At 43.1% G+C, this 18,155-nt stretch overlaps 1 protein-coding gene across 4 annotated transcripts in view; it reads right to left on the bottom strand.

The window, feature by feature from the left end:
- Nucleotides 1-4,034: 4,034 nt before the first annotated feature.
- Nucleotides 4,035-18,155, bottom strand: part of DENND5B (DENN domain containing 5B) — a 112,898-nt gene continuing 98,777 nt past the window's right edge. For all 4 annotated transcript variants that reach the window (XM_071551202.1, XM_071551203.1, XM_071551204.1 and 1 more), the window contains 9 exons: nucleotides 17,052-17,180; nucleotides 15,591-15,712; nucleotides 13,721-13,866; nucleotides 11,922-12,040; nucleotides 10,655-10,842; nucleotides 9,897-9,979; nucleotides 9,625-9,751; nucleotides 8,669-8,843; nucleotides 4,035-7,982 (listed from right to left, as the gene is read on the bottom strand). In XM_071551202.1, coding sequence (XP_071407303.1) covers nucleotides 7,799-7,982; nucleotides 8,669-8,843; nucleotides 9,625-9,751; nucleotides 9,897-9,979; nucleotides 10,655-10,842; nucleotides 11,922-12,040; nucleotides 13,721-13,866; nucleotides 15,591-15,712; nucleotides 17,052-17,180 — 1,273 coding nt within the window. In that variant the 3' untranslated portion in view covers nucleotides 4,035-7,798. The remainder of the gene's footprint in view (nucleotides 7,983-8,668; nucleotides 8,844-9,624; nucleotides 9,752-9,896; nucleotides 9,980-10,654; nucleotides 10,843-11,921; nucleotides 12,041-13,720; nucleotides 13,867-15,590; nucleotides 15,713-17,051; nucleotides 17,181-18,155) is intronic.

The following is an 18,155-nucleotide window of genomic DNA, read 5'->3' as shown; positions in this document are numbered from 1 at the left end:
AATTCCTGCTGACATCTGAAATTCTCTTCTGAGTCCATGCTGAGGATGAACTAAACAGCTTCTCTGGTCTGCAAGTTTTTCCTAGTTTTCCCGTGTTCGTGTTACCATGAATGGAAACCTTTTCCACAGCTTTTAGAACATGAAAGTCGGGCAGAGCCATGGGGTGATGTTTCCACTTATGCTCCCTGAATGCAGTTTTTCTGAGAGTCATTTTATGGGTTGGGGGAGGATGTCCTGTGCACTACACCCACTTTCAGCCAGCTTTATGCTATTTATACAGTCAGGAACCACAAACCATCTGAGAAAAGTTTAGATCTCAGACAAGCCAGTAGCCACACTAGTTCCAAGCTGGTAAGTTCATATTCATGGTCCAATTAAAAACACATCCTATTTATCTCATAAGGAGAAAGACAGTTCAAAAGCTGCATGGGTGCAAGCAGGTCAACTTAACTCAGGTGAGAGCACTGAGCAGAAGAAACAGGTTAAGGAGACTTCATGGAAGAGTTCACAGCTATCTCAAGTACAGAAGCACTCTTTGGGCTGACTTCCCAGTCTGTTTGAAATTAAATCCATGCCTTTAAAAAAACCCACCAAAACAAACAAACCCCAAACCAAACACCACCACCACCAAGATTATTCTCAGTTGTACTGACAATTTCTGACTCCTACTGGAAATCTCTTGTGAGCACTTTGCTTGTCTTCCACCATACCATTTTATGGTATGGGCAATTATATCTTTGGGCTTGCAATGAGCCAGGACAGTTTGTGGGGCAGAGCAGAGACAAGATGAACTTCATGTTAATGAATGTCTATGCCTCCTAGAGGAGCTACAGAACTCAAGATCAAAAGCCAGGGAAAGCTGCTTTTGCAAAGTATCTGTTTTCTCTTCCCCCCTTTTAGTAGGGAATCAGCTGCTATCCTCACACAAAAGCCAAGAAAGTATTCCTATGCATTTCTGCAGTGCTTAATCACATTGTAGATAGTAACTATAATTACGGTATTGTAGTTAAGTAGGAAGAAACCCTGTTCTTCTGTACTAATGATTACAAAACTCTCTAACAATATACTGCTTGACAGACTAGCACATGCCCACACCACCTCAAATCAACAGGTTTTACCAATGTCTTTAAACTGGATTTAACCACAGATGAGACCTCAGGGCACTTCTGTCACAGTAGCACTGAAAAGCGGCTCTCAGTCACACACCAGTGGCCAGGCAGAGACTGGCTGCAGGCAAGTCCCAACACTCCCTGCCTGCCAGATCGGATACACCATAAGCAAATTGCTTAAAGCTCTTGGTGGAAGTCAGGGAGACCTAAAAACTGAAGCCATGTTGTCCAATCTCTATCCTGTGCCTCTGTAAGACAAATATGGACTTTGTCTTCATATCTAAATTAGCAGTATATTGTAAAAAAACCCCAACTACCTGAGTCCATCACCTTTAGATTTCATGCTTGTAAACTCTTCATTTTTATAATGTTTAAAAAACATGCTGATGTATCACTTTGGATGCCTTTGAGGAATGAACTTGGTATGGGAGGACAGAGCTGAGGGGAATATTCATGAAGATTAATGCTAGCTTAGCCTTCAGGGACAAGCTGCCTGTCTTGGACTTCTCTAGGCATAATTAAAAGCAACCAAATGAGGTTTCTCCTCACAAGGCCTACTGAAGGAGCCCATCTCTTCCCACTGGCTGCAGAGGCAGGGCAAGGAAAACAGCTTCCTTAGCCTTTGTGAACACCTCTCCTTGAAAACAGGAAAATGCAAGAGCACCAAACCCACCATCTGGCTGCTACTGAGTTGAATTTTTTTTCAGTTTAGGCTTGTATCAGCTGGGCATGGGAGCAGGAGAAAATCTATGACTGAATGTACTGCGTGAAGGCTGCGACATGTCTTGCATCCTCCTTGCCTGCCTCTTGCCCAGAAAAAAGGTGCCCTGTGATAAACATCTGAGCTTCTTGGGGATTACATCTACTGCACAGGCCTGCCAAATGCACTTTGCAAATAACACTCAATTGTCCATTCACCATCTTCAGTCTACACAGGGCTTGAGCACCTGCAACAGGGGGAACAGACCACTCAACTCACCCATTTTAACTGGCTGCTTGGCAGGGTCTAAAAGTCAGTGGATTCAGGGAAAGGGTCATATAAAACTAAGAGGTCCATATCGGGCAAAGGACAGTTATATTTCACAGACAGATTATAAGCATTATCTTCTATGGTTACTCGTCATGCAAGACAAGTGATTTGCACAAGTCTTGGATAACCACGACAAACAGGAGGAACAATCTCTTACAGATTACTGTATTACTTAGAGTAACTGGTATAAACACTTGAGTCTCTCTGATATAAACTACAACTATTTTACATTTACGGATCCTGCTGAATTCATTATTGAATGATAACAAGGTTGTCACTAGATGACATAGCAATGAAGTCCTTTATAGCACTATCTTTTGAAAAATATGATGTGGGTAAGGATCAGGGTGGGTTTGGCTCCCCATGGCTTCTTCCCTGCTCTTCCCAAACCAATTCAAGGAGATAACAATTTGCCTGGGAACATTCTGAGTGAAGTTCTTTCAGAGGATCTGAGATGCCCAATGAGGTCTGCAGGGAATATGATGTGCCCACTGAAGTGACAAGGTCTCCTGCAGAACTACAGCTTCCCACTAACAAATCAGCTCTGCAGTGCTCCAGGAGAGTTTACCAGAACCAGCCACCAGATAGCAGACCCGTACAGAAATTCTTCCATTCCCTTCACATCCTGTGGTAAGCGCCAACCAGCTTACAGTGATACACATCTGAGGGAATAGCAGGAGAGAAAATAGGAACGCCAGCAATGGAATGCTCCCTGATTGCAATGACATGAGCCTCAGCCTCTGAGCATGTGGGGGGACAGCCAGGGAAGCAGCTTCAGTCCTAACTTGAGCACAACTTTTGTAATCAAACAAGATTACCTGAAATGCTGGAAAGGAACAAAGTAGATTGGTGAGCTCTTTCAACTCCTACCCATGCAAGTTTTCTCAGTTTTCTTTTACTAACCCTTTGCAGAAAACATCGCAGTGTTGCCAGCCTGCATCAATGACAGAGCAGTGGAGACAAAGTTATTTGCACTTCCTCATTCTGGACAAGCTTAGTCCTGCCATACTTCGTCCTGCCATACTTCAAGTACTTGCTGCCTTTAAGATATCAGATCTCACTATCTCTAATTTACATACATAAGCCCAACACATTTAGCAAGGAGGTGCAGTATTAAGTATGGCCCCTCCTCCCATTCACATTTAACAACAAGCAGCTGCCCTATGGATTTTATTCACATTTATGGGATCCTACAATTTTGCTGCAACACTGTTGATAAACATCAGTATCATCAGGCAATGTATTTCATGATTTCCACAAATACAGTCATAAGCTCTGAGACTTTCAGTCCTCTCCTGACGTTCTCTGTCTTTTCAAAACTGAGAGTTAACATGAGTGACCAGACATGCCCCATCTCACACAGACCACGCATGCACACATGCACACACGCAGGGATCCGCATTTCAACTATCAAGTCTTCAAAAATTCTATTTTTGCCAATTTCAGCAGATCTAAGGGAGCAGGGGAAACGCAGGAGAGATTTCTGAAAATCCAGTCCAACTTGGAAAAGCAGGGCATTTCACTACCTTTTTGTTGCAGGCATCCACCTCTCTCTTGGCTATCAACCCTCCTTCTTACACAAATCTGGTAAGAGCTCAGCTTCACTGTGATCCCATTCCTTCCCTTCGCTCAGCCACACTTTCCACCTAAGCCTCAAAACGAAGAGCTGCTCAGGCTCAGCACAGCCTCTGCCTCCCCTTTGTGTCAGGGGAGGCAGAAGGACAGGTTTTGTTTCCCTTGCTCCAGCAAGTTCCCACTATCAGCAGTCACTATGAGCTGAATCACTTTGTTGGACTCATTCCCTTTATGAAACATGCCCTCCAGGCTCAGATCAGCTCATCTGCTCGAGGCCTGAATCTCCAGGTTCCTCTGCAAGGAGAAAGTGACACCAACCATTATTCTCACAGTTTTATTTGTAAAGGACATAGCATGAAAAGCTGTATTTCAATGTACTTCAAAACCTGAAAAACCCATGTCAGTTTGTGGTATGTATGTTAAAGTGCTTGATATAACAATACTTTTACTAATGTTGTCTTGAAAATAATCCAGTTCTTATTCAGTTAGTAGTAATGTAAAGACAAAATATACTTAATGGAGACATTTAAGGATCATTTTAAGCTATACAGGGCACATTTGTACATTTCAAGTGTAACACACAATATTTCCCCTTACAATGTGCACCTTCATTTGATTGAAAGAAGGAATTTTCTCAAATATGCTGTCACGCAACTATCCTAAAACACGTTTTTGAACAATGATATCTAATTACACAAACCAACTTGGAATAAACATGAGCAGATTTTTCACTAAACAGTACAATTTTATTTATTTCAGAGAATTATAAATACACATTTTGTACATAGTGAGGCATTTGATTCTCTGACTCCCTCAAGTTACCATGCTGGGTGTTAGTATAACAGGACTATGAAAACTTAGACATCTGCAGACAGGCATTGGATAGGATTTTTTTTTTCTTAAAAACAGATACCAGAGAGCTTTGGTCTTTTCCAGGATTCCCTTTCTCAACCAAAGAAGGTGCTTTAACACTGAAGTAAAAACTGTGTTAGCTTAGAAGAATCCCAATGGGTTTTCTCACCGTGGGTAGAATGATTTCTGTAAACCTTACAGAAAAAACTCATAGTTTCCAATAAACAAAGGTAGTCCACTAAAAAAATAAATCATACATGGTAGAATAATAACTCACTATGAAGAACTGTACTCCCAAGGTTGTCAAAGACTAGTCTTCTAGGAATCTAAGGCACTCAGCTGTGCCCCTTTCAACATATCTTAGGGAGGTTTATTGCCCACAAGGAAATATGAGACATACATAATTTTTATTGTATTATTATTAATTTTATGTGAAACCTGACAAAACCAAACAAGCCAACACTTGCTGAAAAAGCTGACATGAAGTTGTGTTAAGTGCTAAAGGTTTCTTAATGTAGCCTGAAATGGGGAAAGGCCCTGATTTGAATGTTTTAAATTCTCAGGTTTTGACTTAAGAAAGACTTTATGTAGTTATTGCCTTTTTCTCTTTGTGTGATTTATTCATTTAAATGAATGACCTTTAGAGGTGCTCACATTTCTACTTTATCCTGCCTGTGCTTAACCCTTGACATGTTAGATAAATGTTATGACTGCTTAAGTCATATATAGCCTTTGGAGAAGTTTGCAGCAGTACACTTTGGGAAGCACCCAGCTAGTAAATGCAAATGATGCCGTGAAGAAATCCAAGGACTAAAGTGGTGGTTATTTCAGTAAAAATGAAAGTCTCTTAGGCTGGGTTGGGCATGAAAAAATCCTGTATAGCAGTCATTAGACATAAAAGGCCTGAGTTGTTATAGAAATCAAAATATCCTAAGCAGTCATTACCAAATAATGCTGCCACATGGTTTCTGGTGGTAAATGTATAATTCATTGATAGAGTTAAGTACTAGGGATGCATTTTCAATTGCTGCTGAAGGGCTGTCATGCATCATCAGCTGACTTTAAGCAGACTTGCCTGCCCACACAGAAAACCCTAACACCCCAAAATTCAACTTTCTGGAAATGAAAGAGGGGTGTCACACAGCCATGGGCTCTGGCTACTAACTCATGACAGTCTTTATGTTGGTTACTCACACACGCAGCAGTGACATGGCAGCACTGCCTACAGAATGTGGGATGAACTTAGTTTGAGGAAGCACAAGCCCAGGAGGAAAGAATGGTTATGAAATGCTGGAACCCTCATGAAAGTTGGACTCTGTGACAGTGTTATTTTACTTCTTTCTTAGAAACAAAAAAACCTTCTTTACAATAAAATCCTCCCTTCCAACAAAACAAAATCATATGAAGAGTTTTCTTCTGGCTGGGAATATGATGTGAAGTTTAGACACTAAAGTGAATACTGTTTTAAGAACTGGACAGCAGGAGGACCACAGGAAAGTAGAGAAGCTTGACAAAAGGTAGGTAAGAAAGCAAACCCTCATTTTCATCCTCTTGCCTTTTCCTTATCTCTCATCCCTCTTTCCACAACGTGCACACTATGCCAAGACCTGCTACTGTCCACCATTCCCAAGTCCTTCCTAATGCCACTTAAGGGCACAGTGCAAGGCAACACACTTACAGTAACAATCAGGGGTCTTTCCCAAGCCACAGCTGACAGTGAGACTGTCTTTCCAAAGAAATCCACTGTCAAAATGCCCAAGATCATAAGGAATAAACAAATGGAAACACCTATATTTAAACTAACCTCCAAAAGCTAAAACCAGGTGACGCTAACTATGTCCTCAGATCCTTCCAACGCCCACCCACAAGAACGGGAAATACACTCTGTATTTGCTGCATGGTATTCACAGGACAATTTTTACATAGTCTCTTGTTAAATTTGTGGTGTACTGGATTTCAGTTGCTTCCAGTTTCTCATCAAGAGCTGTTATCTACATATATACTCCATATTAGTACCACATTAATTGGAAAAAGTGTAGGAGAGAAGCCTCAAAATACCAAAGTGAGATTCTTTTATCCTCCTTTTGCTTAAATCCCTTTCTTTTTGTAGCTGGATATTTTAAATTAAAAAAAAAGTAATCATAGAACCTGTACTCCCCTAGGAACACTCATTCTACAGGATAAAGGAAGACTCAATCTGTCAGCGTTTCAAAGCCAGCTGATAGAGTTCAGTAGCACAGCAACACTGGTGTTTGTGGCTCTACAGCAATGATTCTTCTCAAGTACAGCAAGAATTTGGTTTGAACCAAATTCCTCCAATGTGGGAAAAAAATAAATCATCTACAACACAAACTGACCAAGGGTGAGGAGGAATCAGCAGAATGTCTAGACAGAGAAGGGACTCACTGAAGGAGTCAAGCAAGCCATCATTTCCCATCTCGGGCTGCAGCAGCACTGCTTAAACAGGTGTCTCATACTCTTGGGCTCTGAGACTGACAGCAGTCCTCCTCTCCAGTGTTTAAGCATTTCAACACGTGTTTCCCCTTTTAGAGATCAACAGAAGTGACACAAAAGGACTTAGAGAAAAAAACCAAAACCAAAAACAGACTGCTCACATCTTCCATGCATGGAAAGTTGAGTCTTCAAACAAACAAAAACTAAGAGAGACCATGTACAGTAGGGTAAACCAGCATATGCTTACAACAGTTCCAAGAGTGACACAATCACAATGGCTACATAAGGATATTTGCTGTACTAATTTGCAATACCTGAAAAAAGCCCTGCTGAGTTTGCACTTTATTTACACATTGATTGGCTTCTTCCTTGTAAGCAAGTAGTGGCATCCCTTCCCACCTTGGTCCTTCCCTCCCCCAAGTCCTTCCCCTGGGTTTAACCTACTCATAAGTCAGAACAAGAACATTCAGTCTAAGAAAAATTTCTTAGAGTAATATAATTTCTTAAAGAAGATAGCATATTTACACACATCTACCACATGAAAATACTCTATTTTTGTACTAAATTTCTGTTTCAAATAAACTACAATACTGCATCTTAGCTTTCTGCAGCTTTAGAGGACAGTCCCCATCGGGCACAAACCGGACTTCCCAATTCCGCTTCAGCCGGCAGCTCTGCCTTACAGTGGTGCACTACCATCGAGTTCAAGTCCTGACAGCTCTCCAATTGTGGTTTGCTTGCTTGGGAAAGGAATAATGAAGTTCTCAGCAAAGCCATGCTAAACGTCCACTCCTTTGATGAGTGATCCTTCTAGGATGATGTTGAAATCTTGCAATGTCTGTAGGACTCGGATAAGGGAGTTGACAGTCATGCGGTCCCGTAGGAGAGCATTCTCCTCGTACATCCTGGTAATGGGTGGGCACTCTGCCAGTAACGGGATCCACTGAGAGAGCAAGTGGTCCCTGAATAGGGGATGAAAGGAAATATTTTAGCACCAAGTGCAATGGATCTCAAACTGAAATTCTTCTCCTAGAACACAGCCCAAAACATGCAGTCCCTCTTTGTGAGTGGTGTGTGTTGTTTGTACATAAATGTTTCCTGAGTAATTACAACTCTTGATTTTGTTGGTCAAATATTACATACTGCAGAAGTGAAAATGGAAAGGTATCAGCTGAACTGGACATTGGTAAGAACTCAGCAACATTTCCAGATCAGAAACCAGTGAAGTAAAACTCAGAGAAAACCCAACAGACTGTTTTCCAGCTGGCTTTCCAAGTATCCAGATAGACAAGACAAAAATGGTACCCATTTCTAAACATATCAACTTCCACTCTCCAAAATACAACTAAACCCCCCTCCCAAGTGCAAGACAGAAAACATCTTACTAGGAAAGAAAGGTTAATCTAGAGTAGCTTTGACAAAATTATAACAGACATCCCAATTTCATAGACAATTCAATGAGGATTTAGAGATCCACCAGCTCCTGAAAAGAACTCTGCATTCCCAATGTCAGTACTTCATCAAAAACAGCATTTCATGGCAGTTTTCATTGAGATGTCTTAAAATGGAAAACTAAAGGTAATAACATCAATACAAAAATATTCTAGTTAATGTGAGAGGACACATATAATGAAGAGCAGTTAGGCACCTTGTCCCCAGGCAAACCAGGATTTGGAATTTGCCATCCTTTCCGATGTTCCTTGGAGCTGTATTGATGGCATTCACATAATGACAGAAGGTTTTGCATGAAGATCTCTGAAGCAAAAGGGCCTCCTCATTGTCTCCAATCTGATCGCTGGTTTCAAAATAAGCAACAGCTTTCTCTGTGGAAGGGGGAAAATGAGAACTCAGTGAGCAGAAGTACTTCATTATGACACAGATTTACAGAAGGGAATCCTTAAAGAAACAACCAGCTGAGAGCTACTGCACAGCTTATATGTGGATTCCTCACTCTGAAGACCATAGATAGGAGGTCGTCTCCACCTCTGTTATGACACAGCAGTGGTCAGACTGGTTGATGTCTAATACAGTCAGGTAACATCAAGGAGTCGCTCCAGAGCACCTGTCAAGGGTTTCACTGTAAGTGATAGTATCAGCTTTGATTTTTCACTTTTTCTGAGTAAGCACTCACTCTTGGGCTAAACATCTCAGCCTGTGAGCCTGATTTAAAGGAGTAAGTACACCTTAATTACTGCAACATAGACCTACAGGTCACCAGAAGAGTTCTCATGAGCAACTAGAAATCTAAACCTTTCATTCCCTGCCCTTTCCCAGCTCTTCCCCTAACATCAATAGCTACTCCACTCCCACCTCCAGCCTACCTTTTTTTCTGGTTAGAAAAGCAACCGTTTGAACATTGATCTATGAATAAATGGCAAGAAGTCTAAGTACTCTTGAATTTCTGCACAGGCTCACACTCTTCCCTTACACAGTTTAGTACTTCTCATCTTCCATCTGGTTTCTTATTGACTTCAAGCAACCTACAGCAGGTGCTTGGCAGGAGAAATGGCACTTTAGCTGCTAAGAATCCAAGTTGTGTGTATGAGTAGTCATTTTGCCCTAATCTTTCTTCTCCTTCTGCCTCCAAATCACATAGCAGCTTACCTATGAAATCCCAGATGAAGACATTCTTATGAAAAATGCGAGCAGACTTGAATCCATGGTGGAAGAGTTGCTCTAATGCTGCAACCAGACCGTTTTCTCCACACAACAGAATGGTAAGGCTCCCTCTCTGTGGGAAAGAGAGAGTTGGTAAATGCAACTTGCCGTGTTTGTATGCCAGAAACTTCAAATCTAAGGGCAGTACATCCACTGGTACTTCAGTTCCATTTCTGTTTATAAAAATAAGCAGGCAAGTAATGAAAAGTAGGAATTACCTCTTTCTCTGGCTTATGAAAGTGCTTCACAATATTGTTCACGGCTTCCCCAATTCCCTCTTGGATCTGTCCTGCATTAGGCTCTGTGAAATGAGAGAGAGCATACTAGCTGAAGTGGTGGGTTTTAAATGTTATGTTACTCTTGAAGGATAACTTTTCCTTGCTTGACATTTCAACAGTCACCTCCTTTAAATGTTATAGGAGCTGGACAGATGTGTGAACAGGATCTACACTGTGCTCATCTCTAAGCTTTAGCAGAGAACGCCTCGTGTGACCCTTTCAGTCCCATGTCCTGTTGTCATCAGGTGCAGTTACTCATAAAAGATGATTTTAGGGATGTGAAATTGATGCCCACTAAAGTGCCCCTGGAGATCTACTCCTCCAGAAGGCAGTTCACAGCATCCACATCGAGCCCTGAACTCCCCTTCAGAGAGAACTTCCTACCGACTGCAAGGTGAGCCGGGAAGCTGAGCAGCACCAGCTACTGCAAATTCTGCTCTCTCCTCCTCCCTCATCTCACATCTCCGTGCTCCAAAGAAAGAGATTATTATCCCTGAACTGTCAAACGGGGACATTCAAAGAGGCAACATGTGCATCAGAGAGCAAACACAAAACGGGGCAGGAAAAAGCCATCAGCTTGCAGCTATTCCTCCGCACCAAGCCTTGCTTCAGGACAACCTCTCCTGTTCACAGGAATTTTTTTCTCAGCAATTGCTGCCCCCTTCTCTAGGGCCCTGGGGAGCAAGGAAAGGACTTACTGGTGTTCTTCCCTGTGAGGGAAGTGATGCTCAATCGCCGAGTCACAGTGGGAGATTTCTGCTGGGGTGGGGTGCGGCACTGCTTTCCCAGCTCCTCATCAGACGTGGAGGACACCAGCTCTCCAATGAGTATCCGTTCCAAACTGCCATCGTCAACACCTTTTCCCAGCCATCGCCCACAGGGAAACCTGCCACACACCCAGGACAAGCACAGGTTAGACACACACATAGTAGCTTTATTCCAAAGCTAGAGGGGCAGCTAGCATCCAATAAACACTGATAACAGGCAGGGTGTGCTCTGCACCCAGGAGCTTCTCAGACCAGAACTCTATAGGCAGCATCCTCTGCATCATAACCAATCATCCTTAGGAACAGGGAAATATGCAAAGCTCGGGTTATACACATATTTTCATGGTCCACATTTTGCTTTCTGCCGAGTTATTTTTCACTCGCAACCACAACTGATATTCAGCCTTTAAAAACATTGTGATGATTAACAACTGAATCTCCACACAGAGTTCCCACCCAGATGAGGCTGTGACATCTTCTTATACTCAAAACTCACCTCACATTTTTTTGCTCTTTGATTCCTTACGCAGTTATAATGAAATCCATGCACATGTCCATACCCCCCAGTCCTTGTACCCCATTTTCTCCTACTTCCATCGATACGCTATGGCCAACTCTGAGCTGGGGAGCTCATCTCTCTGAATTCAAATTTTCCAAGTTCACATTGAAAAAATTAAGCTTGCTTAGCCAGATTTTTTGTAAAACCAATGATGAATTAGGAGATTGTTTTGACACAGGTATGTATACAATGGAAGATTAAGAAATCACCAAAACTTTTTATTTTCTTGTAATCAGAGTTTCTTAAAAGAAAAAGAAACCAAACTGTGACTCAAGCTCTTGGGGTTTAAAGAGTTAATTTGTGCAAAATTTTACCACACTATTTTAAATCAAGAGATTAAATTATTAGACACAAATATATGAATCACTTCAAAAGTATCTATACTGTTTGTCCTGTCTCAGAAAGATGCAAAGAAAATCCTACATTCGAATTTCATTTAATATTTATCAGATTTTCTGACTTCAACTAGGCCTTCTGAAATGAGAGAACCGGGGGTGGGGGAGACCAAACCAACCCTATCAGGGGCCCAAATCAGCCCACAGTGTTCCACCAACTAAGGAGAAGGTGAATGCCTTCTTGATATCTTTAAATTTAACAAGTAAGATTTTCAGACAAAGCAAATTAGAACTTGTTGCTTACTTGTACGTGTGTCCTGTTATTTCATTTCTGACCATGACACAATCAACCAGCCACTTGGCCAGTAGCCCTGAGTTGTCATGGCCAATCTGAACAGTCGTCAGCTTCCCTAAGTTCTGGCACTGAAACGAGTAACAGTTTTTACTTAATTTAAAAAAACAAGAGACAACACACACCCCCACCACATGCACACATATGGTCTCAAATGTATGCCTTTATTCAGTTTCCTTTGATTTATAGAGCAAGTATTATCAACCAAACATGCAGAGCATTTTGAAAAGCGGCATAAGTATTTTAACACAGGAGCAAAGAAATAAAACCATTAAAAGCTTGTGAAGAGATTACATTCTTTGTTGTGAGCACTCATGCTGAATATTTCTGAGAAGTATTAATTACAAATTTCTGAGCTAAGGTGATAAAAATGTGTGCTTTTGTAGAAGAAATACATCTTCAATGAAAACAGCTTTTCAAAAATGCATTTTGAGCAGACTGACCTTCAGCTGACTCACTCTACACTATGAACCAGTCCCTAGACCCTTTATTATTTTCAGAGATTGATTTGCTTATTGTTGGGCCAAACAAAATCACTAACATGACTTAGCATCATAAAGACACTGAAAAAGGAAAACAAGGGACAGTGAATTCCAGTGCTCTATGTAATTGTAGGTGGGGCTGGCAGCAACATCTGTTAACGTCACCTAAACACTTCCCTTGCAAGACCTTGGTCGTCTTTGCCTCTAATACTGCCAAACAAGCAGCTTGGGCTGACAGTTTTCCGCAGTGAGTGGCAACCCAAGTCAATATTTTAGAAAAATTTCAGCTGAAGGAATAATCCAGAACAGCATTAATATGGTCCTTAGAAATATCTAAATATGTCTTTTTGCTTGTTAGAAACCTGGAGATCTTTTCTGAAAAATAGTAATATCTGAATGAGAAGTGGGCATTTATCACAAAAATATCCTGTCTGTCAAAATCTACTTACATTTGGCAGTAGGCTTTCTTTGCTATTGTTGTTGAAGGTCAGTCTGCACACACTCAATGGATGCAACCTTAATTTTAGCAGCAAATTTCCATACAAAATCACTCCTTAATGGATATGGTACACCCAGGAGGGAGCTACGGGGGAGTTTGATGGGACTTTCCCTGCAATTCCCAGTAGCAGCTGGTTTGGTGTGGCACCAAGCCAACCTGTAATTGAGGGGTGGGAAGGCAGAGGGGAACGCTGGGTACTCAAATGCAAAGAGAAAACCTCAGCAAGCTCAGAGAACAGAGCCTGGGGGGGATGGCAGCTCTCTGGGGACAGCACCTGAGGCCAGGGTGGTGAAGAGCTCAGGGGTTACACTGGGTGGTTGGAAGGAAAGCAGTAATGCTGGACAAGGAGCTGGAGCAGGAGGAAAGAACACTGGAACTGGCCAGACGTAGAAAGGGACCTGGATGGTGGTATGTGGAAAGACAGACTGAAAGAAGACAAAAGAAACTTGGAAAGGAGATGAGAAGTTGGAAAAGAGGGCTGAAAAGGAAAAATAGGCAAAGAGGAAATAGACTGGCTAGGTGAGGAGTCCTGGGCTGGGACAAGGGCAGCAGTGAAGCCTGTGGTTAAAAGTGGTATGTGCTCACAAGAAACCATCTCACACAGGAGGGGCAGGCAGCACTACTTTCCTGTACATATTCGAATGAACAGTGACCTTAAAAGCTGGGACAGAATCTGAAATGCTCTGCTCTTAATAATCCCTGACCAAATGAATGTTTATTTGGAAGCGTGGTTCAAATTGAGAAGCAAAACATAAAGAGCATGTACTCACCTCAAATGTCATTTCTAGGTGATTTTTAGGAATCTGCATTACACCAGTATCTCCTAGTTCTCCTGACACACATATCCATGGGTTTGATGTGGTTATTGCATTGCTCAGTTTTTTGATGGGAATTATCACTGACCTGTAAGGTATCACTGAGAACACAGTGGGGATAGGAGGTGGGAGAAGTACATTAGTCTAGAATTTTCCCCCCCCCCTCTTGCAGTAAACTCAATTTCTGGAGCAAAGCACGCCTTTCCCTTGAAGGTAAGTTCTTGTTCCCTGTCTCAGCAGCGGAACAAGGAGAACCCCTCCCCTGCGCTCCGAGGGGCGGCGGTGCCGCACGGTGGAGCTGCAGCCCCGCGGCACAGCCGGGACGGCTCCGGAGCCTGTCGGGGGAAAGGGATGTGCCCGTCCGCGGCAGGATGCAGGGAGGCGCGGGAACACAGCAGGATACGAGCGAAGGAATGTCAGAACCCAGCACTGAACAGTCCGGAATGGACCTTTAGAGGCCATCCAGTCCAACGCCCCTGCAGTGGGTAGGGGCATCTTCCGACAGATGAGGTTGCTCAGAGCCCCACCCAACCTGATCTTGAACCTTTCCAGGAATGGGGTATCCACAACATCTCTGGGCAACCAGTGCCATGGTCTCACACACTCAATGTAAAAAACTTCTTTCTTATATCTAATGTAAATTGACCCTCTTTCACTTTCAAACCATTATCCCTCGTTCTGTTAAAACAGATAATGTGAAAATGTTAAAACAGATAATGTTAAAATGTTCGTGCTCATCTTTCAAGTACTCCCTTCAAGTACTAAAAGGCTGCAATAAGCAATGCTGGCATGGTCAAAAGTCTCAAGTATGATGTGCCTCTTGCCAGATCCCTTCTTATTCTTTTAAATTTGCAGCACCTATACATGATTAAGACAAGGACTGCCACCCACCCCAGTTTGGATTTGACTCGAGTACTGCACCTCTAGCACCGCAAGATTCTCTCTCTCCTTATGTTTCACAAGCTGCTTTTTTGACTGAGGAACCTAAGCCAACCTTTTTTATTTTTGTGTGCCATCCAATGATACTGCACTCAAAAAAACCCCTTCAAATTCCAAGCACTTGTCCTACAGGGGAAAGCTGTCAAGCCAGATGCCCCACAGAAACAAGGTAATCAAGGATGAATAAATCTTTTTGTGCTGTTCTAGTTCTGAGGGGATTTCTTGCTTTAGGAGGAGAAAAAAGTAGAATGAGTGCCTGCTTTGACAGCCATATAAAACTTGATTCACTTTCCTCTGAACAGGCAGGATAAGGACTGCCCAGGTGAATCCAAATAATTAGGTCATCTCATGGGATCCTGCCTTTTTCACACTGACTAGTGCTGGAGAGACAAAGATTCATTTTCAGATATCGCTCCAATCTCTGCTCTCTTCTTTACAAGAGAGGATGAGAGAGGGAACCTTTCTGGCATTTAAGAAGAGACAAAAAGAAATCTAAAGTATACAGTGGAGCACAAAGTGCCTTGCATTTCATCTTCCTTCTCAGTCTGAGGAGATCAGGCTGTTAGGGTGCACACTTAATGAAGGCCAGAAAGAAGCATTTGGATGTAGAGGACTTGTCTGGGACGGAAGATGAAAGAAGCTACACAGAGGCACTCTGCTTCTGCTGATTACTCTCCTTCATGCAATGCTCTTATCTGGAGCACTCCCATACCGTGCCCTCCAGCTGGTTTCCCAGAGCAACACCCAGCACCCTTGAGCCCTGCAGCACCCACCAAGGTTTCGAGATAAGGGCTCAGCTACTCAGTCACCAGAAACTTTGTCTCTTACAAAGCATGACAGCAACTAATTTTTATTCAGGGGGAAAAAAATTGATTCTCCAACTCACTGATTGTGGTGAAGACGCTTGTGAAGCAGAAGTAATCCACGGCATTGAGCGAGAGCAGGTGATACAGAAACTGCTCCCGTTCTTCCTCACAGCGCAGGAAAGCGTAACGCTTGTAAAGTTTCCTGGGAGAAACAAATGCATTGCACTTTTTTGACATTGTTGTTGAAAAGAAGCACCATGTATGTTAAAAGATGTTTGAATCTCAAAATACCAAATGAAGAGTAGATCTTAATGGGAGGTACGACTCTCCAATAGACACTGCTAGAAGCCCACTGGGGGCATGTAAATGCAATACACATCTGTTTTACAGACCACTCTTGACTCCACAGTCCCACAGCAAGGGTACAGAGTTCATCTCAGTTTTGGGTTTGCTGCAAAGCACAGATATAAACCAACAAGACTCACAGCAGTAGGCCTGGACCAACATACAGCAACCTAATTTCTTCCCCATTCCTTCTCACTGTGGAATGGTCTTGTCTAACAACCTCATCTTCCTTCTGCTCCATACTGTAACAGAGAAAACTAAGCAGAAGGCACCAAGCAGCAGCTGGGGTCCTCCCACCACCCTCTCAGTTCAGGGACCCAAGTGTACATCACCAATTGCCCAAAGCAGAGCAAAGGCACATCAGGAGTTAACTTGGCCGTGCCCTGGAGGCAGCACAGAGCTTGTGACACAGCCTGCAGTCTGAAGGCAACAGTCTCCCAAGGAGCTGCTGAGGTAGATGTAGATGCAACTTCAGGAAAAGACAAGCCTGCCACCATGGCTTTAGCTGACCTCCCAAGAAGTGACTGCCTCCAGTTACTCCCCTTTCTTCCTGTTAGCAGAGTATTTGGTAGCTTTTCGCATAAATCATGCATGTAACTCCTGACAGAGCCAGAACTACCTGCAATAGCTAGGATGTTTTCTTTTCCTAAGGTCTGGGGTTTTCTTCGGTCTGGGGTTTTCTTCTAAATGCATTGTTTTGAGAAAATGAAGTGAGGGGACACCTACACATGCAAATCCTTAAGTGCTTGTGCTTGCAAAAGGAGGCAAAGCTGGGGGAGCTGGCTCGGAGGGCTGACCTCTGACCCAGCTCATCAGCAGTCAGCATGGGGGCCTGTGTTTGGCTTGAGTCCACCTAAGGCAGGGCTGCTGTGAGACAAAGGGCATTCCTGCCCCTGCTGCTTCATCTGCACAAGACACAGTGGCTGCGATTGGCTTGGATCAGTGCAGCGATCTGACCACAACCTAAGTACCTTCTTCCTGCAAATTGTGATGCACTTTCCATGCAGATGAGCAGACTTTTCCCCTGCTGGGTGGGCAATACCTCTTCTCCCAGTTACCCTCTGCCACTCAAGTCACTTCTAGCTGGGAACCACAGTACCCAAACAGGGTGTGTGGCTTCAGCCCAAGCAGCAGCACCTTGAGACATCATTAAGGCAGACCTGAAAGTGAAGCACTGAGAAAAAGAGCCAACCTACTTTGCAAGTGCCTGGTTGGAAAGCAGCTGCTTCAGGTGCTGAGATAAAAGCTTCTTCTCCAGAGAAAGCCTTATCCAGGCTCGGGCTCGCCCCACATCAGTCTTTATCTCACTCATGTTCTGAACATGCCTGAAATGTGTGGGAAAGAAAATAAAGAGATGACTCATACAAATTGTACATACTTCAAACAGCAACATCCAGTGTGATGCTGCAGCTGAACCACAAAATGTCTTCTAACATCATTTCTAGAGAGACCCCCAGAGTCCCACACTGTGGCATTGAGACCCAGCTGACAGCCCCAGGCTGGCAGGAGGACATGGGGCAGCTTTTCCTGAGCATGGCAGGTTGCAACCTGGATGCACTACAGCCCAAATCAGCTGCTCTGTGCTTGCTTGGCCAAGGTAAGGAGGAGTAAATCTGCTTGTCTTCACGTTGCCAGAAGTAGATGCCCTCATGGACACTGCTAACACCTAAAAAAAAGCAGCCACCTTGTGAGACAGTTATGCCACAGCTGCCCCCTCAAGCTGCTGACTCAAAGGCTGTGTTTGGGAGTACAGAGGACAAACATGTATCCCAGGAGTTTCTCCAAACCACAGTCTACTTTGAACTCTAACAAACCCCTTGAGGGCAGCAGCAATGGGAAATCTAAGAAAAGGAGGATTGTTGGAGCAAAAACAGCAACAGGAAGCCGCAAGCAGAATCACATTTTCAGAGATACAAGAGGCCCTCGTGTGATAATTTGAACAGCCTTCCACATGCTACCTCTGTAGGCAAGCAGAACTGTTTCACGGGGCTTTCTTCTGTGGTTTTTCTTTTTTTTTCCAACTTCACACATTTCAGTTTGGAGAATGCCAGAAACTCCAGTTTTAAAGCACAGGGAGTTTTAGAAGAGGAAGAGAACTGCCACAGCAAGGCATTTGCTTCCAAAAACCCCCGACTTGGTTAACTAAACAACAAGAAAAATGAGTAACAGTTTCAAGCATGGGAAAGAAAAGGCTGCAATTTCATAATTTTCATGCAGTTTTTATGTTAAGTGCTCACGTGACTCAGCCCTCCAAATCTCTGTGGAAGGCACCAAGTACCATCAGCTGAGGTCTGAACTGA

This window comes from Pithys albifrons, chromosome 3, assembly GCF_047495875.1.
Source record: "Pithys albifrons albifrons isolate INPA30051 chromosome 3, PitAlb_v1, whole genome shotgun sequence".
NCBI classification, from domain to species: Eukaryota; Metazoa; Chordata; class Aves; order Passeriformes; family Thamnophilidae; genus Pithys; species Pithys albifrons.
The sequence above is the reverse complement of the archived record's forward strand: the minus strand, read 5'-3'. Positions and strand labels throughout refer to the sequence as shown.